This window comes from Xiphophorus hellerii, chromosome 5, assembly GCF_003331165.1.
Source record: "Xiphophorus hellerii strain 12219 chromosome 5, Xiphophorus_hellerii-4.1, whole genome shotgun sequence".
NCBI classification, from domain to species: Eukaryota; Metazoa; Chordata; class Actinopteri; order Cyprinodontiformes; family Poeciliidae; genus Xiphophorus; species Xiphophorus hellerii.
Genome location: NC_045676.1, coordinates 32,853,781 through 32,877,589, shown reverse-complemented (window position 1 = coordinate 32,877,589; position 23,809 = coordinate 32,853,781). Strand labels below are relative to the sequence as shown.

Sequence of the window (23,809 nt, the reverse complement as noted above, 5' to 3'; positions counted from 1 at the left end):
TTCAGTAGTACAAAGCAGCACAATGCTGTCTGCCATTATTTTTGCTATCAGGTTGTGCATATGTAGAATAAATCCCATAGCTGTGTCAGGTGTGTCATTCACACCTGCAGAGTACTTCACACAAAAGCTTCACTCCGAGGCCTGGTTTCAGAAAGTACTGAAAGAGACTGCTACAAGAGACTCCTGTCACTAGTGTCGCGTAAATGAGCAACTGGATCGCAAAAATTGTTATGGTTTAACTGAACTATAACAATTTCACACTGAACAGTGGCTCAGTGTGAAAGGGGAACGAATCTTCAAAATTTGTGCAATTTGGAATGAAGAGAGTAATTTACATTGTGGTTCTCTTGAAGTTTAGCTTTGATTTTTCTTTTTGTATGTAATGATTGCCTGACAGTCATGGAATGAAGGTTCAATGCTCCATTCACAACTTGAGTGGTTCTATGTTATTAGTGGCTATATAGTTATTGGCACATATGGTCAGAAAATGGATGGTCTGCCTTGCCACTGGGTCCACTTCAAGCCTTTGGCATGTGTCCACTGCATTGCTGAAAATACAGAAGCACAATTCTGAAGTGTTACTCAAGGCCACATATCTTCATTTCCCATTTCAAAAGCAAACGCCTGGTAGTGTGACATTGGTATTAGAGAGGTCATACTTCTCTTTCATCCCAGTAGAGTCTTTCTCTTTCAAATGGCTGATCTATTTGATTCCTTGAAAAGCAGAGTCAGTCCCTTCATTTTAGATTTGTCTTAAAACTTAAGCCATTGCTCACTTATTTATTTGGTTATGTATTTGAAAGGCATCAGACTTGTGCATTTTGATGTGATGCACTTCAGCACTTTCCCAGTGTGTTTGAAGGTTATTCAGAGTTTGTTCAGATGTTGGTGGTTGTTTTTTTGTTTTTTTATTCATTTTCAGTTCAGTCTCCATACCAGACTCTGGAAATGGGAACAGGTATTTTCTCACTAGACCACTCAAACTATGAATGTCTATGAATATTTAAAGCATTAAAAGTCCCTTCAGTTTTAAGCAATGGGTCAGTGTTTTCATCCTAAGTGACATCTTGGTAAAAAAAAAAAACCTTTTCTGTCTCCAGTCTTCTAAGAATGTCATGACTACCTGATGAGGTTGTTTTCTGCTGTATGCTTTCCTGTGGCAGTGCCCCTTGACCCCTGATCTCTCAGAGATGAACTTGATCAGCAGCAGCTAACTAAACAATTAGCAGGTAAATAACATCAAGGTCACTTTTGGCATTACTTTTAAAAATGTATCCATTCCCATGTACTCTGGAAATTGGAAAAAAAGTATTACCATGTCAGGATGCAATGGTCATACTTACACTGAAATTGCAGTTCAATGCACTATGCAATTTTCTTGAAGAAAATCCATTGTTTTCACAAGGAATACACTGCCTTCCAAAGTTCTAAGATAATTGCCCCATTATGCACACTGACTCATCACATGGGCAAACACCTGTGCATACCCCTTCTCCAAGCTATGGAAGATGCATGTGGAGATATAGCAGCTATACTTTTCATGGCTGGATTGGCCATGCAAGACAATATTTTTTGGCCAGGTAAAACATTGCTTGTAAGCTAAAAATATGCTAACAGCTATCTGTAACCGTTCTGCGTTAAACACTCAATCATCCATCTTGATTTACTCACTTTTGCTCTTCCATTAATAAAATGACATGTTTGGGAACCCCTCGACCATGGGAAAACTGACTTGAATCCAACATGTTCCCACAGAACGTTTGTTGTCCACCTCTACAACTAGCATCTTGGTCATTGAAGCCGGTTTCTTCCAATTCTGAGATTAAATTCAGAATTCCGGGGGAAAAGTCAGAACTTTGAAATTAAAGTCAGAATCCTTCTTTTTTTTCAGTGACCCTAAATTTGAATTTAAGTCGCCCTTTTCAGTCGCCCTAATCATCGTCCGTACAAGAATAATCTTCTTTAAATAGAAGTTGTTTTTTTTCTGAAAATGTGAAGCCAGCAGATTTTGAACACTCATGCATAACCATACAGAGAGACACAGATAATAAGTAAAGTTAATGAAGAAGCTTGTATAACAAATCTTTGTTTTCATTAACTCCTGCTGCAACTGGATGTGTCTGGAATTATTATTTTTGGTCTTTCAATTGCAAAGAATTTTATCCTCTTGATCCTTTCTTCTTTTTGCTGTTTTTTCATCATTCTCTCTCTGTCTTATTTCTAACTGTGTCCTTTCTCTCTTTCCCTCACTGTGTAATGAGGAACCTCTGCGCTTGTATAATTAAAACCCCTGTGTACAGACAAAGAGATGAAGTGCAGACGGATGGACAGGAAACTGAGTCTTAGACTGTGTCAGTGTGGCGAGCAAACTGTGTGGTCGCTCTACTTGTTCCACCTCGTTGTTGGAATAATTGCAGGCCGGTTTTACATCATGAGAACAGTGATTGGAAAGGATTCCAATGTTTGCAGCTTGCAAAAGAGGCTTTTGTTTATTAACACCCTCTCAGGCTGTCTTTCAACCCTGTTGCTTTAAGAAAAAAGTGGGCAAAAACAAGGAAAGGGGATTGGTTAATAAAAAAAATCTATCTAGAGAAACAGAAAAAAGGTCACAGACAATGAAACTATTAATCAGAAAGAAAGTAGATGTTTGAAAGTACGTGCCATATGTACAGTATGTATGTATGTATGTATGTATGTATGTATGTATGTATGTATGTATGTATGTATGTATGTATGTATGTATGTATGTATGTATGTATGTATGTATGTATGTTAGTGCTGTCAATTGATTAAAAACTGTAGCAAGATTAATCACATTCTGGTGCTGTGATTAATCATGATTAATTACTATGCCTAACTTTGTAAGCTTGAAATATAAATATGCACACAGTTGTGGTTCTTGCAGGAGTGGTGCCCTGAGCAAACCCCTGATGTCATACCACAACCAATTAAAATGCAAGCAGTTATCAGTTTAGTATTTTTTGCAGCAGGAGAAAGCAGGTAATGCTTTAGTAACTTTCCTTAGTTACTAAACAGCAACTAAGGAAAGCTTTCTCCCCTACACATGTATACAAATAGCTTATGTTTTGGATTACAAGCCGCTACTTTGTTCCGACGTTTTGAACCATGTGGCTTATAGCCCGGTGCGGCTTTTCTGTGGATTTTTCTTCATCCGCCAGGGGGCTCTTTAGCAGGAAGTGAATTAGTGGAAGTCAAAATTGGAAATCAAAGAAGAAAGTGCTGATTTTCATTTAGGACAAGCACATGCTAGCAGCAGGCACGATGGAGAAATGTTTTCAAACTCATACCCCCTCATCATGGAAACTATGCAAGAAGTTCATATGATGCCACTTTTGAGTTGAAGGCTATCGATCAGACAGTACAGATCAATAGCCGCTGCATGTAATCTCGGCGTGAATAAATCCATGGCTCGGCATTGTAGATGCAGGGCTGCATCCTTAATAGCAGATTTATTAAGGATGCTCCCGCTGCTATGTCCTTGTGGAAAGCCGAGAGCGGCGGAGATACCAGCGGCTTATAGCCTGGTGCGGCTTATATATGTACGTTTCCAGTTTTTTTTTTTTTGTTTTTGTTTTTTTTTAATTTGTGGGTGCGGCTTATAGTGAGGTGTGCTGTATAGTCTGGAAAATACAGTAGTAGCAAGCTTGTTCAGGGGACAACTGACATATATGATATATTTTATTTTCTAGTTATTGGGTGCTCTACCCCATTCTGATGCCATCATGAGCAACTGCTCCTATAAATGATAACAAAAACTGCCACTGTATGCATATTTTCAATAAATGTTTAATTGTCTCAGACCAAGAATATCTGCAAATTCTCAGTTTTCCAAGTTTTTTTATTCAGGAAGTTTTAAAGAAGCCATTATAAATGTTTATAGGAATGTTTCTCTCCATTCATTTCCTATGGAACTTCTGCGATGAAGCAACAGTTTATCGTTATGCTGCTGAGCGACCTCCGTAAATCATGCATTTGAAATTTTGAGCTTGTGCCGGAAAACATGGGAGATATTTCCTCCAGGGCCGAAGTAGGTCTTGTCTTCGAGTTTAACTCCCTCACTTGCCCATAACAAGGGCAAAGCACATAAAAACACGATGTGGCACTGAGGTGCTGAAGAGATAAATATTTAATAACTTCTACTCAACAATTACAGGCTGCACAGACTTTCCCTAACTACTGCTGCTCCAGTCCCTATCTCACTCTCTCTGAGACACACACTGTCTCTAAATTGCTCCAAAAACATACGCGTTACAGCACGTAGCGTCCCCTTCTGATGGAAGGACTGCTGTTGCACTTCTTCCTCACCCACACAGAATGTACACACTACCTATTGAGCTCTTTATCACATATAATTGAGGCACTTTTCGCAACACACCCTTAGCTGTCATTCATTGCTCCGAGTGTGTTGAGTTCATAATGCGCTGCTGTGAACTAGGTAACCCTTTACAGGACAGAGGCATTTAGGTCAAAAAAGGTAGTTTGATTAATCTGCATTTTGTAATATTAATGCATTAAAATGTTAAGATTAATTGCATGTAATTGCATGTAAACATTGACTGTTCTTATATATATTAATGCTTTAGTATCTGAAATTACAACCAACTCAATAATAGATGTGTTACTTCTGTAGTTTAGGGTGGAATAATCTAGACTTAATCTATGCTCTATGGAACCTCATCTTAACATTAAATTGTACTTTAGTATTTGCTATTACCTGCAAATTCTAGTTTAATTAAGTTCACAACTTCATCTTAAGGCACTTTGGCAAACAAAAGATTAACCAATTACATGGACATACATTTGGTGTAAAATTATAATTTTTTCCCTACGAAAACATAAAAGGAGATTTTTCTTTCTGCTATTGAAAGTAGAAAATAGGGCGTTAAAATGTCAATGTCAAATTTATTTGTGTAGCACATTTAAAACAACGGCATTTGACCAAGATTCCTCACAATTTACACCAACTATTATAATATACAACCGAGATTAAAACAACAAAAATAAATCAGATATTAAAGAGCAAACAGAAAACAAGTTCAGTAAAAGTATAAAATAACAACTCAAGCTGTATTAAAAGCCAATGAGAACAGATGTGTTTTTAAAAGGGATTTAAAAAGTGGAAGCGAAGATTCCTGTCTAATGTCAGAGTGAATGTCTAGGAGCCACAGCCGGAAAATCCCAATCTCTTCTGAGCTGCAACTTGGTTTTTGGGACAACCAAAAGCAGCTGATCAGATGAAGTTTGTGCCCCAGGAGGAACATTAGGTTGAAGTGGGTCAGAGAGACACAATGGTGCAAATCCATGTAGGCATATATAAGTCTTCAACGGAATATAAAAATTTATTCTGACACACAGAATGAAAATATATAATTTCCAAATGTTACAATGATCTCTAAAAAATTTAACAAATCACAGAGTAGTAGACAGTCAGGTTGCTTTCATATGAAGAATTATGGAAACAGAATCTAAAATTTTGTGTCAGTATAGGCATTTCTTAAAGGTGTAAATCCTGTGGAAGAGGAATAGAAGAATGTAATTTGTACTACTGTAATCATTTTTATTTAAATTCAGGCAGGTCGGAGACATTTTTCTAAAATCTCATGAAAATGTAACAGTGAAAAGAAACATTGAAGGTCTTCTTAAATTCTTTATTGTCAGTGTCTGAGAATCTGAATTGATTTACCAACTTAACCAAACAAGACCCCCAAATCTTCAGGATAACTACTGTGGAAAAAATCAAGTAATATAAATAGCTAATAACAACTGAAAAAACAATCATTTTAATTCTATGTAAAATGTGACTACAAAAAAGTCTGTTAATGGGGAGTAAAATTTAGGATCCACTAATGGGTAAAATCACAGTGGTGTACCACATCAAGAGCACATGATTAGAACATCATCACTCATTTTCACTGATCTTGAGGATTTGCCTTATGTAAGCCTTATACATTTATTTTACTGTTGAATTGAGGGTGGACATCATGGTGTGATACAAAGAGCTTTCAAAAACCCTCAGATTGTAGCAGTTTATTAATCTAGTGAAGGATTTAAAAATGCCATAATGTGAGAAGCTCTTGGATGTAAACACTAGAAAGTACTCCCTCATCACACAGGGTGGTCATAATGAGATGTCAGTGGGACTGACGTCACCAGTTTTCACCTCCCTACTGTACTGATTCACTTTGTTGTTTATGCCTGAAGCATGAGATGCTGTAAGTTGAAAAACCATAGTGGAGGGCAGACGTCCCTTTCATTCCTAATTATTGTGACATCCATGTTTAAATTCACCAAGAACTTGTTGAACTGTCAAACAGCTGACTGGGATATCATTGAGATGCTTTGGGATGACTTAAAAACTTTACATGCAGGAACCACCACAAATGTAAGTGAGGAGTGGAGCAGACCTTCCTTAGACTGAAGTCGGAGACTTATAAATGGTATAGATAGATATAACAAAAATCTCCCTGTTATTTCAGCTCAACAGCTGTAGGGTGTCAGAAATTTTTCCTGAACTAGAAAACACATTTGTGTTGAAATATTTTATTTATAGAGTAGAAAAGATAAATCTTTTTTGTTGGTCTTTTGTCTGTTCACCTATTCTTAATGGCTTTGTTTGATTTCTTTACATCACAATGAAAAAGTGTCTTGCCTGATGTTTTGTCTTGGGTGTTAGTCTGATGGGTTTTTAATATGATCTGCTTAAGTTTACTTTAAGAGAGATTTTGCTTGTACTTGTAGGAAAACGAACTAGTTTTAATATAGCTATTTTTCATGTACACTATCTTCACTTTTCAGAATACTGAACAAATTAGTACACATTAAACACACACAAGACACTCAATGTTGTCTCAAGTGCAGAGATAAGTATCAAGGTGCTTGGGGATTTAGTGATCCAGTCAATCACACCACTGCTGTTATCAGGAGCCTGTTATTTAAAAGTGTGTGTAGATGTCTGTCGGTGAGTTCACATGTATTTGCATATGTTGTCTATCTTTTTTCCCTCAGAGGTTTCATTGTGGTCAATGTTGGTTCACAAAGATAATAGAATTTTGTATTTCATGCTTTTTCTAATATAAGTAATATTGGATCCAAATAATAAAAAAGAAAGTGACTCCACAAGGATCACCACAGAGTTCAAAGGTAGTCTTGAAAAGTTTGAAATTTTATTTTAGGCCAAGTCAGGAAAAACACATTAGAATATGGAAAATTATTTAATTTGTCCATTCAATCTTCCTTATTACCTTTTTTTGCTATTCTAATCACTCACTACCAACTGGTTTTTATTGCTGTATGGTTTTTATATTGTCAAAATCAAACCAAGTCTCTAGTCATGTTGACCTGAGTATTGTTAATGACATTTTAACATTCCTTATTGGTTGTTTAATTAAGAAGAAATTATTCAAATGTTGTTTCTCTTGATTGAAACCTAAGTGAAAAATATACTAAACATTGACTTTAAAACTGAGGTATGCATGGAACCATGATTTTTCTGAACCCTTGCACCAGTAATGAGATGACTAAAATGTACTAAAAAAGAGTGAACATCCTGGAAATGTGAGTGTGGAAAAATTTCAAAGTCTGACCTGAAAATGTGTAGGAAGCCTGTTAGAAGCTCCTGAATTTTCTATTTTAATGCCCATAACAGCACAACCATTGCTTTTGTGTCTGAGGGCTCTTCGCCTGATGTAACAGGTTACATTGGAGTTGTAAGCCAGTCAGCAGATGTTAATTTGAAGCAATAGCTCCACATGAGAAAAGGCGAGCTTGAAGGGGAAAACAAAGCTAGTGAATGGTGGCCCAGGAAGGCAGAGGGAAGATTAGATTGACGGAAGAGAGCAAAGATAAAGAATAGGTAAATAGGAGGGGAGAAGATTAAGTGCTGAGGAAGGAAAATATGTTCAGTGGTAGAGTGAAGGGGCAGAGAGATGACTGTGACTCATTGGCTGCTTGACTCACATTGTGTGTGTATATGTCTGTAAAGAAGACACAGCTAAAAATAAACAAATCACAGGCAAAGAACACGTATATTAATTATTAAAACCCAAAACTAATATTGATACAGTCCGTTTAGGGGTGACTGTGCACAGTGGGTAGAGAGGTCGTCTTGTAATGGAAGGGTTATAGGTTTGATTCCAGCTTCCTCCTGCATCCTGATTTGCTCCTGACCAAAGCACTTAAACCCAAGTTGCCAACCGGTTTGTGTATTGGTGTGTGGGCGTGTGCATGCTTCAGTGTGAATGGGTGAATATGGCTCTATTGTGAAAGACTGTGTCAATTTTGTCAATTTACCATTTAGAACAGTGGCAGTCATTGAATTCACATGTTTTTTAGGTGAAATGAAACAGGCTATATTCCCACTTCAGCAGTCTGTTGTACTTCACTTGTTCTGATTATAAAACATGGACCTTTCCTAGGCAATTATAATAAATAGTCTGAGAAAATACTTGTTAGCACTAAGCCCATTCGTTTAAATATTGTGGCTAGAAGACACTTTACTGCCGGCTGAGATTGCAGTTCAGAGTAGAATGGTTGCAGTTCTTTGCAGCAACATTTCCTTTACACTCAAGTTTTTACAAATTTGATGCAAGTGTTTTCCAGATCTGAATAAAACATGAAAAAGAAAGAAGAGATGGCAAGAAAATTAAATTTTCAAGCTTTATACCCTCCATTACACAGTGAGAACACATCAGCCGAGTCTGAATTTTTAATCTAAGCATCCTCCAAGTTGATTTTTTTCAGTATTATGGTGTTTTTGATTTAGTACACACAGTGTGATATATTTTTTTGTATTTATTTCTGTTAATTCTGATGATTATGACTTACAGTTGATGAAAACCTAAAATTCAGTTTCTCATGGGATCAAAATATTACATTAGATTAATAAAAATGTTTAATTTTTATTACAGAAATGTCTACATACTGAAAAATATTCCCATGCAGTATATATGGTCGGGCCTCTTTTTTTTCCTGCATGAACTGCTGCATTGATGGGAGGTCAAAAATAATGGATATACCCTACAAAATAAAAGCCTCCATATTTAACACAGTAGGTAATTGCAACTTTGGGTTTTATATTTGGGTTTTATAGGACTGGTTTAACCCAACCAGTCATATAAAATTAAAATTAAGCTTACTGAAACTTTCAAAATACAAGGCCCATTGTTTCTTACTTACTCTCTAATGAGAAAAGTGTGCATTGGGATATTGGCTTAAGACATAGGCTCCATGCTTGTGATAGCACATATTCTAGAGGTGCTATCACAAGTCAAAATGCTACTCATTGTCCACACATTGAAGCAGCATTTAAGTTAGCAAGAGTTTTTCTTTTCAAATTTTTATATAAAAGCTAAACGTCTCATACTGAATAGAGTACGTCAATGTTAGTCTACAATGCTAGTTGCTCAACATGCTAGTGATATGTATGATAAGTATTTTAGCTGGTTTTTAATTTCTTCTTCTTCAATCTTTATTTGACCAGGATAAAACTCATTGACATTAAGTATATCTTTTACAAGAGTGTCCTGACAGTCATACAGCTTCAACAGTTAACTACAAAAAACACAGTCTACTATCAAAAACCTCATTAGGTAAAACTCACTCCCCTAAAGTCAATTTAAACAGTGCCATACAGACGTTTCTGCTATATCATTTGCAAAACCCTTGAAGTAATAAAATGAGACCAGATCTTTCAAATGAAGTTCATCCTGAAGCAGATTCCAAGACCATTGTGCTGCAAAACATTTTTTTTTTTTTTTTACAAAGCCATAATTTTTGTCCAGGTCGGTTGAGTTTATTTTTTTAAAATTATTCAGTTGAAGCATGTTTGAAAACAATGTCTGACGTTCATTTGTTCATTTTCATATAATTTGTATTCATTATTACCTTTGTCAGATTCAAGTTGTTTCTGTGACCATTGTGGGCTTTTCTTTCATTAACCGAGGGATACCAACAATTTTGCCCACGTGTGTAACTTGTAGTGACTGAGCTGATCATACTCTGTCAAAGATGCATGACTCTCTTTGTTTTCAAGCAACTGTTCTGTCAGCCTGAACATTAAGTCTTTCTGCTAAATTCACATCCTAAGCAACAAAAAAAATTAAGTTTGATTGCATATTCTTCAGCGTAACAGTGCTTTCCGGGCTTCACCACAAAGTACTCACAAAGAATCTGTTATAGAAGAAGAGATAAATAAAGGTGCATTGTAAATATGGGAACAGAATGGGATCGTGTACTGCAGAAAGTCAAAGAAAAAGTAGCTTGCAAGACTGTTAAAAGCTTTGAGGATGACAGAGATGGATGGAATGAAAAAAAAGAGGCAAAGTGCAAAAATTCTAAATTGAAAGGGGATGTGGAAAACAGAAATAGATCAACAGGGCTTTTAATCCAAAAATAGATGTCGCCCTTCTCCGTTCTTCTTATCCTGACTTACCTCGGCACATTTCCCGCCTCCTTCCCTGGCTGGATGTTTGGTGAGAGTGAAGAATAAGAGATGTGTGCAGCCTTCCATGTGCTACACTCACACTCAGCAGTTTGTGCCTATGGACATAATCTGGTCCACAGACAGACCGATTATGTCCATTGGTGGGGCGTGCTGTCCAGGGCCAGGCAGAACAGCTGCAGCAACATCAAACTCTTCTATCACTGTTCTAATGAATCTGTTTGAGCCAGACCCAACTAATCAATATCTGAACCAGCTAATCAGTTAAACCACTAATCAGTCACAGTCCTTAGCCTACCTTGTCTTCTTGAGGGATTGTTATATGTACAGAGACACAGGGGCACTGGGGCACAAACCTGAGGACATAATTGCAGACATGGAGTCAGTCAGTTTGGTTGCTAAAGTTAGATGTGGCTTCCTTTGTGCAGCAGGAGGCTGATGCACTCAGCAATTTAATAGGGCTTTGTTTGCATTTACACTGGAGATACAGCTTGGAGATCAGACATAACATGAATACAGACAACAGTTTTAAGTGCAGAACGATGAGTCATAATTACATCACTTTTCTGTCCTGTTCTTGAGAATTTAATTGGTGAGAGAGATTTGCTCATCTAATGGAAGGATTTGTCGCTTTTTTCACTGCTTAACATCACTGAAAATACAGTAGATGCTCAGTTGTATGGAGGACACAAACAAACTTGTTTGTAGCTAAAAGAATTTTATACCAGTTACTATCGGCCTATTTTATATGTAAAAACATTTAAAATACCAGCCCTGTATATTGCTGGCTGGTACTACTGCAGTTCTTCTTGATGCATATAATTCTCTGATGTTTTCTGGTGGCAAATGCTTCTTTCAATATAATCCTAAGTATTTTTCCCAAACTGTTGTTTACTGAACTGAGAACTTCTTAAGTGGCTCAGTATAACAAATCTGCATCAAGTGCAAAATATCAGAGCTGTGAAGTTAGTTCATTTCCTGCAAGGTTGAAGATGACTTATTTCCTCTCCAAATGAAGCCCTTCCAGTTCTTTATTTAATGGAGAACAAACACAAGCACAAGTACTTGTATCTTTTTCAGTACAAAGATGGGAATATTTCTAAAATCTGCACAACAAATCACAAAAGTTTTGTAATCACATCACTGTCCAAAACATGAACATCACAAGGGACTGCTTTGACTGTAATAAATAGTAGCTGATAATCAAGGTATCGTGTATGCAGGCTTTCTGTTAGATATTTATTGACTTTAGTTGTTTCACACAGGATACAGCCAGGTTTCGTAAGATGGTGGTAAGGTGCCTATGTCATAAAAAAGCTGGTCATAAAAGAAACTGCTGGATGGAGGTTTTCTGAACTTAAAAACACTTGTAAAGAACTAAGATTTTTATGTTTTTGGCCTCTTACTTGTAGCAAAATGAAATGTATTATTTTGTGCTCAATTTTTTGTCTGGTATGATTTTTTTTTCCCTCAATGTATCTTTTGACCTTTTTTTGTCCCACTTTAACTTTTTTCCACTTTGATGTCAGAATGCTTTGATTGACTTCAGACAGTGAATAATTTGATCTGAGCTGGCAACAGTTTGTAGGCATAGATATCTGTAGGTGTTGTTTAGAGGACATAGTCAGGGGTCTCTGGAATGGTTTCAGAGTGGGAATAGAAAAAGAATAAGTCCTTTAGCAAGTGCAGATTTGATCAAAACCTTTTCACAGAGTCTACAACTGTTAAGAGAAATCCTTATTTCTGTTAGGGTAGATAAAGACAAACAGTATGCTTTTAAGCTTTTATTCCATAAAAACAGCATTTTTACTTCATAAGTACATTTCAGTTTTTTTGTTGTAGTGCCAGATACTCAAAAAAATATAATTTAGGAATCCTTGATCTAGCTAAAATTGCTTTGAAAAACATCTTGCTGCCAGATATTTATTAGATGTACAAAAAATATTTCCATGGATTAAATAATCTGCAGATTGGTCTGAAAGCTCTTTCTTCAAATTAGTTCAGTGTCAGAACTGAACTAATTTGTGGGTCTCAGAGGTCCATCAGGCGTGTAAAAGCACTTCCACAAGAATCACTGTACCAGAAGTGTACCAAAAGGACCACTTTTTACATAAACTCACTATTTATTTTTTCTTTGCTTTGCCCAAAATTATGTCTCATTGAACTGACGTATAACAGTGAATCAGTGAATCATGGTTTAGTATTGTATTGTACCAAATGTATTGAATTATAGGTGTGTTGAGATGTAAGCTACCCAACTCTGCCAATGCTAATGGTTTATTCCATTAATCATTATTTCATCTTTCTGAATGGTAGTATACAAGAGAGCCTTGCCCATTAAGCAATGGCTTTGGCCTTTTACTCACTGGTATATAGAAAACGATAGGACTGTGTGAGGTGGAAGCATAAACAGGAAGCAGTGAAATTTCAGATGGAATTTGATGGAGGCCGTTTAAATATCAGTGTCCCTTTATAGTTGAACTACATCATGACAATGCTCTCACAGGCCCTGTTCTGAGACACAGACAATGCGAGGGAGCAACATGAAGCCATTGATGGGACGGCTGAGGAGAAGAGCAAAAGACAGCTAATTATCCTGCAGCATTCTGGTTGAAGAAAAGTAAAAAGAAAGGAAACAACATGATTTAATAATGACAGACTGCTGTGCTCTTTTCCCTCATACAGTCCCTTCTCCATCTGGTGTTTCACCCTGAGGTGGTGAAATGCTGAGTGCTCACTCACAGCTGAACAACATCATAGCCATTTTTGATCAACACCTTTTCACTTCTACTTTTAGCTTGTAAAGTCTTGTGTTTCATTCCTTTCTGACTTTTTAGTGTTTTTCATTTACTCCTATGGGATCAGAGACTTCTATTTTCTTAATCTTCTTCTGTCATCATTTGAATAAAGTTACAGAAGTCTTCTGCACAACTTGAATTGATCATTAAGGTTATGATATAAATTGAACATCTCCATACAGTTTATGTTTTATTAGATGTCATGTCAGTTGTTTGTTGTGCTATATTGTTTGTTTTATTTTTTTATTTGCATTTGCTCAGCGATTTCGACAATTTTATTTGCTCTCCCCCTTCCATAATGTTTTGTTAGGAGACTAAGAAGTTGTACTGAAGAGCAAATTAATTCAATTTTATCCCAAATCCACTTTTGAGTGCATCGATTTCAGAAGAAATAAATACATCTGCCTGATAGGAATCTGAATAGAGAGCTCTATAATCTAACTCAAAGGGAAGGAAAATTAAAAACACATGAGCTCTTTGTTTTTGATAGCTATGAGAAATGTGAAAACCTAGCAACATTTGGGATTGGGTGCAGGATGACAGGCGATAACTTGTACCTGTACAAGTTACATCTCGTTGCTTGTACTTGTGACAGTGCAATGACAATAAAGTTGAATTCTATTCTATTCTAAAAAGTGCAAGTTACCTGTAAGTGCACGAAAGACTGGGCCATGCATTTTGGCTTTATGTGTATGTGAGGAAATAAGCTGGTGGGTCATGATGATGACTGACATGGTAAATGGGAAAGGTCAACTGATGCTAGTGTTTGATACAGGTAGACAGACAGCCGGAAGTTGTTACCTTCCCAGAGTTCGCATATATACAGAGGGAGAATTCTGAGTCCACGGCAGGATTTGGCTTCAATGGAGAGGAGGGTTAAAGAACAGAACTGTTAAAGAACAGAAATTCCCCGGATTGATAGTAAAAATCTTCTGCTGTAACCTCAAAAAGTTCTCCAGGGATGCTTGGACAGAGGTTATGCTAGACCAGGGGTCACCTAACGTTTTGAGACTGGGAGCTACTTCACTGGTACAGAGTAACATGAAGGGCTACTTGTTTAATACAGACATACATTTTCTTGGCTCAGCCTTTATAACAATAGTATATATACGTATATATATGATTACATACTGCCTGATCATATTAATGTTAGGGACTACTCACAATAGTTATCAGTAATAATTTACCATGCAGCTATGGCTAATTGCTATTATGTGATCAGAAGCTCTTAGTTCAGAGTTTTAAGTTTGATTCCCTTTTGGAGCTTTTCTGTGTGATTCTAAATTGCCCACAAGTCACTGAGAGTATGGATTGTTGCAGCTGCAGCTGTACGCACTGTAAGATTTTCCTTAAAATAAAAAAAAAGAAAAGAAACGTTGTTGTATTTTTTATTATCCAACCCTCTTTACTATTTACAAAATTGTAGAGGGAAGAAAAAGTTCTTTTGTGCCAAAACATCTTGTATGTAGCCCACATCAGTGTTAGTCTGTGGGGGTCAAAGGGCATCTTATTGGTCAGTTTCCTTTTTCTGTGAGCTAAAAATGCTGAGTGGAGTTTGAATCTCCCATAGTTCTAAGAGCTTTTTACAGTGTGCAGTTCTGGCGGGTTGCCGGTTTATTAGCTTTTTTTGTGGTTTCGCAAACTTAAAAGATGACGGGTCACCCGTTGGCTGACACCAGCAGATGTCGGGGAAAAAAATGTCCGACAGATAGGAAGGTATGTACAAAACTATCACTGCACCTGACCTGCAAGAGCACAACCACCTCTCCAATGCTCATCATGTGCTCGTCACACAAAAGCAGCGCAAACCTAAACCACTAAAGCAGCGCACCCTTTTTTTTTTTTTTTTACACAAATGATGCTAAATAATAAAGACATGAAAGCGAAGCCTACCCATGAGATCCACGGAAAGAGGAGGATGTTGAATCCCAGGTTCAGGTGGTGTCAGACGTCCAAAGGAGGAGAAAGTGAAGCAACAATGTTTGCTTAATTTTTACTATTTTGGGGAACGTTTCGACTAGATTAAATTGTTTAACTCACAGTCTTAGCCCGACGCTCGGGAAGAGCGGCAGATGTCAGCTAAAGGGAGACCCATCAGCTCTCCAGTTCGGGAAACATCAAAGAAGCTCATAAACAGGCGACCGGCCAGAACCACACACTGTAAAGCTCAACTGGCATCCAAACCGCTCTTAGAACTACGGGAGATTCACACTCTGCTCATTTATTTTTAGCTTACAGAAAAAGCGCCAAGCCGCCAAATAAACAAAAGCAAACCAGTAAGACATGGCCAATAAGATTTAAACTTTGGCGTGCCCTTTGACCCCCACAGACTCAGACGTGCGCTACGTACAAGATGTTTTGGCACATAAGATCCTTTTTTTTTCTCCACAAATTGTTTAATTGTAAAGAGGGTTCGATAATAAAAATTGCAGAAATTATTCTTTTCTGTTTTTACTTCAAGGAAAATCTTAAGGTAGGCAGAGTGGGTGCAGCCGTACAGCTGCAGGCGCTGCTGCCCTCCGATAATATCCTGCAGGCGTCTGCGCATAGTTTTGAACTTTAACCATAGAAAAGAGTTTTATGCATAAATCAATTTATTTTAAACATTTTTTATAATTTACTTTAAAAAAATCTAAATATAAACAAATCTTATTAATTCAATGTAAAAATATTAAATTAAATAATTTCTTTGGCAGTGCTCCTTAATGACAATGGCTATTTTTAGAACTTGCGCCGCGGGCGACTGACAATGTCCCCTCAGGCGACAGGGTGCCCCTGGGCACCGTTTTGGTGACCCCTGTGCTAGACTATTTTATTATTCAGCATTTTAACTGATGGCGCCATGCTTGTACATCACCTTCTTAGTAGAATATAATCTATTCTAATATCAGTGTAAATGTACCACGAGGGTGGTACCACCAACCCCTTTTAGGAATCCAATATGGCTGCCTTAAAACTTAGTGATAGCTACTCTGTAAAACATTGTAAGTCCTTTAACTTACAAATTAATATTCAAAAGCTAGTCAACTTTCAAACATGAGTTAATTCATTATTGACAAGCTTATAGATAGTAAGGAATATTTATAACTACAGGTTCAACACTGGAAAACAAACTTAATTCTGTTTTAAAACACTTTAAAAACACTCAAGTTGAGATTAAAAGTTAAAAAAGTGAGTTTTTACAGCACACAGTTAAAAGAAGGTATATTTGCAATTCTGACAACTTGTGTTACAGAAACTCTTATTCACAGTACTAACTATACAATGCTTTGTTTATTGAACATGTGTGCGATACAAAAGTCAAAACAAAGCATTTCAATATGTTAGTATTGCCAAAAATATTCTAGTCATATTAATTAGTAAGACCCACTTCCACGTCATGGTTATGTGGCACCTTGGATGGTCTGTCACATAAAGCATCAATAAAATGCGCTGAAATGGTCGCAGTGTGAAAATATGTAAAAATGTTAAATGAATGAATCACTTCACTATTCATGTCAAATTTAAAAAGCCACATGCAATGCTGTCTACTAGTAAAGAAGCTAATTGAAGATACAATTTTAACATTTCATCTGTGAGGAATTGTCTTCTTCCATCTAAGGTCAAAACCTTATCCAGTTTGTCTGCATGCATGTGGATAGACAAGTCTCTAAATGTGGCAGTATTAGAAATTGGAGGATTGCATTTGTATAACTACTGGTGAGAATTTAAAATAAGTGTGTGAATGTGTGCTTGTGTAGTTTAGAGCAAAGAAAAGGAACAAAGAGAAAGGAGGATAAGATTGACAGGGTAAATTGGAATGGTTGGGGTTTTTCAGGTTGAACTCTGGGCTTAAAACAGCCATGGGAAAAAGAAAAGACTCAAACATGTTACTAAAAAAAGGCACGCTTTTGCTGAAGGAAATATGGCACTCGCTGCCAATGTGTATGGATGAGTAGAGCAAAGAGAAGCAGAGCAAAACAGTGCTTTAAAAAAAGGGAACACATGTAGATGTGTGTAGATGGGTGGGGAATGAAGCCCTGTGGGTGTGTTTGTGTATTTGACTGATTGTTGGGAAGGCATGAGTGACCTATAGCTGTAAACTCAAGGGTCAACACCTGCTCAGGTCAGGGGAGAATGGACATGACACATGCCACATTTACACACAGACAGAGGGAGACAGGTGGGGCATGAAAAAGGTGAATTGAAAAGAAGAACCCAACCACAGATAAACACCAAGTTGTGCAACATCAAACTCACAATGGCGAGCACACAGAGGACATGGTGACCTGCTTGTTGCATCTCCTTTGGGCATCTGAATACACAACAGCAAATTTATGAATATAAATGGGACAAACACAGGCCCACACTAATATTTTCACATCACCTCGAACTGTATTTTAAACACATAACGTTAATAATGGATATTACGGTGACTCATCGCCTTTTATAGACGAGGCCTCCCACCTGGCTGCGGTTGTTCTGTTTCCTAAAACACATATAATTAGGAACACTGATTTAGACTGTAAATAATTCAGGGGTCTTCAAAAGCTTTTAAAGACAGTAAGAGACGGGAATATTAGTGGGAAATTGGATTCAGCTCCAAAAACATCTGATGTTTGTGTGTTGAAAGGACACACAAACACACACACGCACACCCCGCTCTGCCATCCCCTTGTTTCCTCTTTGTTTCTCTGCTCCTGTTTGGAACTCAGATGACTCAGAATAACACGTCATTACAATGTAGTCACAAAACAGTCTGCTCTTCAGACCAAATCCTGCCTCTTCCTTTTTGTATTTGTCCTTTTAGACTCTCCTATAAAACATTTATCAGTAATGCAACATGACAACACACATAATGCACCCAAGTTAGAAAAAATATCTGTTTGGTTTGAAGCAAAAAATCTTGAGCTATAACTAACCTTCTTTGCCAATATTATTACAAAGTATTTGTTAGTAATAATGGGAAAGTTTTAATAACTTTTTTATTATATTTTAAACTCAGACAATTTTTATCCAATTCATCTACACAATATTCTATAAACATTAGAATATTGTTTATAACATTTATTGTATAGTTCTAAATATTAACAGGTAATAGCTCAACTGTGCTGAGGAAACATATTTGTCACGCTTAGATTCTAAATTTCTCAAAATTTTGATTACCACTCCAAATAACTGAATTCAGGTTTTCTGATCACTTACATGATCAGTGGTTAAATCCACTGGCCTTCCGCTGCAAACACCCTGACAGAATACCACCTGTGCAATAAAATACTACAATCCAGGGCTCTAAAATCAATGTCTGACATAAAAAATGTGCTTCTGGAATCTTCGTCAAAACGTTCTGTAACACACTCATAAACTTTGTGTAAATCCCTCCCAGAAGAGTTGAAGCTGTTATAACTGCATGGATGACTTCATATTTAATCCTATGGATTAACGATGGGGCGTTGTGTGTGCATTACACAGCATAATCAACCCAGAAGGTTCAGAAGTAAATTTCTGTACAAAAGCAAATATCTGAGATTTTCAGGAAAAAAGTTTAAGAATGATTTGGAGCTGTTGCTGATCAGGTAATCAATAAATTGTAATGATCAATATGAATGACATCCAACTTTTTAAAATGTTTGAATTATTAAAGATTATAGAACAACCATTCAGTTGGTATTTAGGCTCCAACCTTATCACTTCATCTCCAAGTTGGCCAGCAAAAACATGCCTTCTAGCATGCCAGGGAACATACAGCCATGGATGGCTACAGGGGTGGTGTGTAAAATGATGAAGGGCAGACTGGAGGAAGGCAACGGCACAAGTACACAGAATGCCTGTGCTCTACTGTTCTATGGAGTATGTGGAAGATCGCCACAGCTCAGGTTGACTGCCTGAACTTGCCTACAGTTCTCGCATTATTTCCTTTGTAAGTAGGATGGGGTTGTAAAATGAAACAGATGAGTGTGGTACAGGACTGTCTGGAAAAAATCAAGAAAACTATGGAATCAACTTTTATTTATGATGTAAATAAAAGCATCACATTTTTGCTGTTGAGTTTATTTTCTATCCAGTTATCCATCCATCCATTTAATTGGTCTGTGCATTTATTTGTCCATCTGTCTATTTTTTCTGTTTATTTCAAGGACTTCAAAAAGGTAAAATGACATTTTTCTGTATTTGTTCTATGGGTTTTTATATTTTCTATATATATTTTTGTCCATATCTTTCAAACATATCCAATCCAGATACATAGTTGGGCTCTAAATTTCTGTGTTTTGTAACATTTATTAAACTACCATTAGCTGTTGTTTTCAGATAATATTGTTCTGGTGTTTATGGGATAATATAAGACTGGGATATTGGTACATGTACTGCAGTTAACCAGTTATGGTTTAGATGCATTTATAAATGGCTTTTCATTCTGCAGTGAGTTAATTTTAACTTATGAATGGGAGAACACATCCATATGATGTTGACACATCCGAGGGAAAAGACCCCACCCTCCGGCTAACCCTTACCCTTTATATGTTTGTATAAACATTATACATTTAAAAATATATAATGTTTTAAAACTCCTAATAGTAACTCTTATTGAGCATCTTTTGCTGTCAGAACTCATGCGGATGTTGTTAAGCCCTAAAGTACTTCTCACATTTTGCCTCCCACCCTTTGAGTCAATGACAAGGAAATATAACCCTAAAAATTTTGGTTTTATGTTGTTTTTTTACAGTAGGGAGAAGTTTCATGTTTTGGTTATTGTCTTGAAATTATTCATTTCAAACAGAAGAGACAAGAACTCTTGAACGGTTATTGTTAACTCTCTTTTTTTCCACAAACCAAGTTTCCACCTTTGCAGAGTTGAGTGAGACATTGGCTGAACAGAGGTGTGAGGAGAAAGTATTCTGATAGCATAATAGTCAGTGTAGATCTTCTGCTAGTAGAATGTTGTTTCAATCTTTTCAAGAACTATAGCCTTGCCTTCTCCTAATTTGTGACAAATACAGGAAGCAATACAAACACTGAAATATAAAAGGAAGGAGGAGAGAAGAGAATGAGGGGCATCTTTGGTAGCTGTCAGTTGATGGATTCGCTGCAAACAGTTAGTCTTCCTCTGGACTCCGTGATAACATAGCATCCTCACTTTTGCTCCGTCTGTTTTTCTCTGTCATCCATTTCTCTGCCATTTATTTTTTTGTCTGTATTTATTTTTCCTGTTTCTCTCTGAAAGAGGCTCCTTATGCAGTTTTCCTCTCAAGCTTTTAGATGTTTTTAAGGGTTTGATTTGTGAATGCTGGTCTAGGCTGTTTTTTCTTTTGCTTCTTTTTATGCTAAAAGTGTCTTCCTGCTATGCCCTGAGGAAATATTGCAAATTTAAATTATATCGCTCACAGTGTTCCTCTTTGTCCAGTAGTACTTTTCTCTAACATATATATTTTTCCCATCTCATTCTCTCTGGCTGACGGACAGTTGGCAAGAAAAACCGTTGGTCAACAGGTAACAGACCATTTACATTTTCATTTACTCTCCTGCTTTCTGTCTCTGAATCATTTGATCTTTGTGTATCTAAACAGAAAAAAATATTGCCATGACCCAAAGCATCCAGCCGAATGTCAGAGCTGAGCGACTATTAGCTAACAGCAAAAAAGAAAGTCACAATTGCAGCACAGGATGTGAGCTTTTTTTCACAGGATCCTTTAAACATTTTCTGGTGCCAAGTGAAAACAGACTCTTTGCAAAACTGTATGATATATGAAACATTTTGAAGTCTCTGAGCTACATGAGCTTATTATAGTAACCAAACATCATATATTTTTAGAAAAAGAAAGAAGGAAAAAAACAGATTTTTCTCCACAGGAGATATTTATTATTAAGTCTAATGCACCTCAAGTTATGTGATGTTTAAAATGCAAAAGAAGCACAAAACTACACAGCTAGGGGGTGGAAAGTTAATTAATGCTGATGAATTAAATTTATTTTAATTATATTCATAGTGAAATGAAAGTTGTTCATAGTATGAGACCAATCTTAAAAATCACACCTACCACAATTTTTAGAACCTGTGGTAAAACTCCACAAAAATTCTGAAAATAAGATCATTCTTTTTTTTTAAAGTGCTGGTTTTCCGAAAGCAATTTTGAGGCTTTTAAACATCTCTTCCATCGTGGTACCTTGAAACTGGAAACCGACCATATACCATATTTGCAATCAATTGTACCATTGTGCCGGCCCTCAAGGGCCGGCATCCTGCATGTTTTAGTTCTCTCCCTGGTTTAACGCACCTGGATCCAATGATGGCTCGTTAGAAGACCTAAGAAGAACATTAACATGCTGAAAAGGTTGTTACTACCACCAGGGAGAGAACTAAAATGTGCAGGATGCCGGCCCTCGAGGACCGACTTTGGGCACCCTGCTATAAACAAAACATGACTAAATATACTTCAGTTATCTTATGGGCGATTTCCATCAACAACAAATAAACTGATGAGAGTACATATGGATGTCCACAATACAATCTGTAATAGCAACAAAAAAAAAATCAACAGCAAATGTTTCAAACCATTTCTATCCCACCAAGCAAATTTTACATAAACAGACACGAAATACAAGGGATGTCTACTGATTTGTAGATCTGATTGAACACTGGATGGGATTGATTAAATGTTTTTGTTAGGATTAAGTTTGGATGAAAGAGATCGGATAAAAAAGTCAAACTTTTCAAAGTTTCTTAAATATCAATAAAAAACAGATTTGGATTTCAAATTTTTAGAAATGCTTCTGAATGATGGTCTCAAGACCTTGCTTCACACTGTTATTTTTTTTTTCACATTCTTTCCAAAAGTACAGAAAAAAGTTAAATAATATGCTGTTACTAGGTTAGGGTAACCCTAACCCTAACCCTTCATGAAAGTGTAGTTATTAGTACAGATACAGGTTACAATTTCTAATTATTACATTTTATATGTTTTTAGGCTTATATGATGTAGAGAAAGGTGTTCAATTACCTGTGGGACTCTCTCAAGCTGCTTTTGGGGATTTAAATCTCTGCTTGACAAATGTTGTATCTGATCATCATTTAAATCATTCCTGGATTCTGGAAAGTATTTGATGTTTTTAAATCTGACAGAATCAAACCAAAAAGTAAAAATGTGTTCAAGCCTAGGTCTGATTCATTCTTTCAAACCACAAATTGTCGTGAGGTGTGGTGCGGGTTGGTGAGGCAGACGCTGTAGACCCAGGTAAGATGAATATGACGATGATTTTAATTATAAATAAGTCCAGCAACAAGAAGCAGGCACAAGGAAACACTGACGAAACATAGACGAGGACCCGACGAGGAACAAGGAACACAGGTGGAGTTAAATACACAGGAGGGTAATCACAGAGACGAGACACACCTGGGAACAATCAAGGGGAGGACAGGACAACGAAGAGACTTAAGGACACAAAAAACTCTAAATGAACACAGAAAACACAGATCCTGACACAAATATCTTTGCTTTTTTGAATTATTTAGAATAATGAACAGAGAATATGATAGCGACATTCAACCCATCACTTGGCTTTTCTCACTTTTTACGAAATCAAGCCGTGTTACAACTGGGCAGCAATGACTCCTACTTCACCTCAATAGAAAAAACACTAGACATTTCCTGCAGGTTTTTCAGGGGCCAGGGTAGGCCTTTTGAAGTGTGAAATTTGAACAGAAGCTGAAATTGTATCAGCAGCAGGTGAGAACGTAGCCTCCAGGTGTTAAGACAGCGAGCCAAGCACTGAGAGTTTAAGTACTCTGCAAAATAAAAAAAAGGTCTATAGGATATATTGTGCTCTGCAGTTAGAACCATGAGAGTGTGGTAGCAGACTCAATCTGATTGCCTTGGCTCATACGGGTCACATTATTCTTCTGGATCATCCTAACTCCTGGCTAATAAAAGTGTCACAGGAAAGTCTTTCACTCACAGAAGCAGTTAAAAAAGAACGATGTACAGTCCCCTCCACACAGTTATTGACACGCCTGGTAAAATGTGTCAAAGGCTTGGAAATAATTTCATCTTTTATTGCAGAAACATAATCCTTTGTTAAGCATTTTTTGAAAATCTCAACCATTAATTTGAGTGCATTTATACAGTGGGGAAAATAAAACATGAAAAAATAATTGTCTTAGCAGAATCAAAGGTGCCACATTTATTAGGAAACCAAAAATCTATTTAAAATAAAACTACTAAAATGAATGAATTTTTTAAAAACTTAGTCTTTACTTTACCTGATGAGGAATGTCAAAGAGAAGCAGGATTGCGATGCCAGTATTAAGGTATACGGAAGTTTTAAAATGTCATGGTTTCAAAATAACAAAATTTTCCGTCATGCTTTCTTTGGTTTATACTCCTATAAATAAGAAACTAAATAAAGTGCTAGAAAGACCAGGGCGCTGGGCGCGAGGCAGTGCTATCCCATTGACCTCACACGCAATCACTTATAAATTTTGATGCCTGCTTGTGAACCTCCAAATTTATGTAAATTTCTGTAACTAGGGCAGTTCACCAGAGGTGATGTGTTCCTGCTCCACCACAGAGCTACATGT

The 23,809-nt window shown here is 36.8% G+C and overlaps 1 protein-coding gene across 2 annotated transcripts in view; it reads left to right on the top strand.

Annotated features, from left to right (window-relative positions):
- LOC116720704 (protein sidekick-1) overlaps nucleotides 1-23,809 on the top strand; it is a 493,826-nt gene that overhangs the window by 342,980 nt on the left and 127,037 nt on the right. Inside the window, exon 6 of one of the 2 annotated variants that reach the window (XM_032564099.1) lies at nucleotides 20,698-20,724. The exons of the other annotated variant lie outside the window; for it this stretch is intronic. Within the exon in view, the coding sequence (XP_032419990.1) occupies nucleotides 20,698-20,724 (27 nt within the window). The remainder of the gene's footprint in view (nucleotides 1-20,697; nucleotides 20,725-23,809) is intronic. 2 annotated transcript variants of the gene reach the window in all.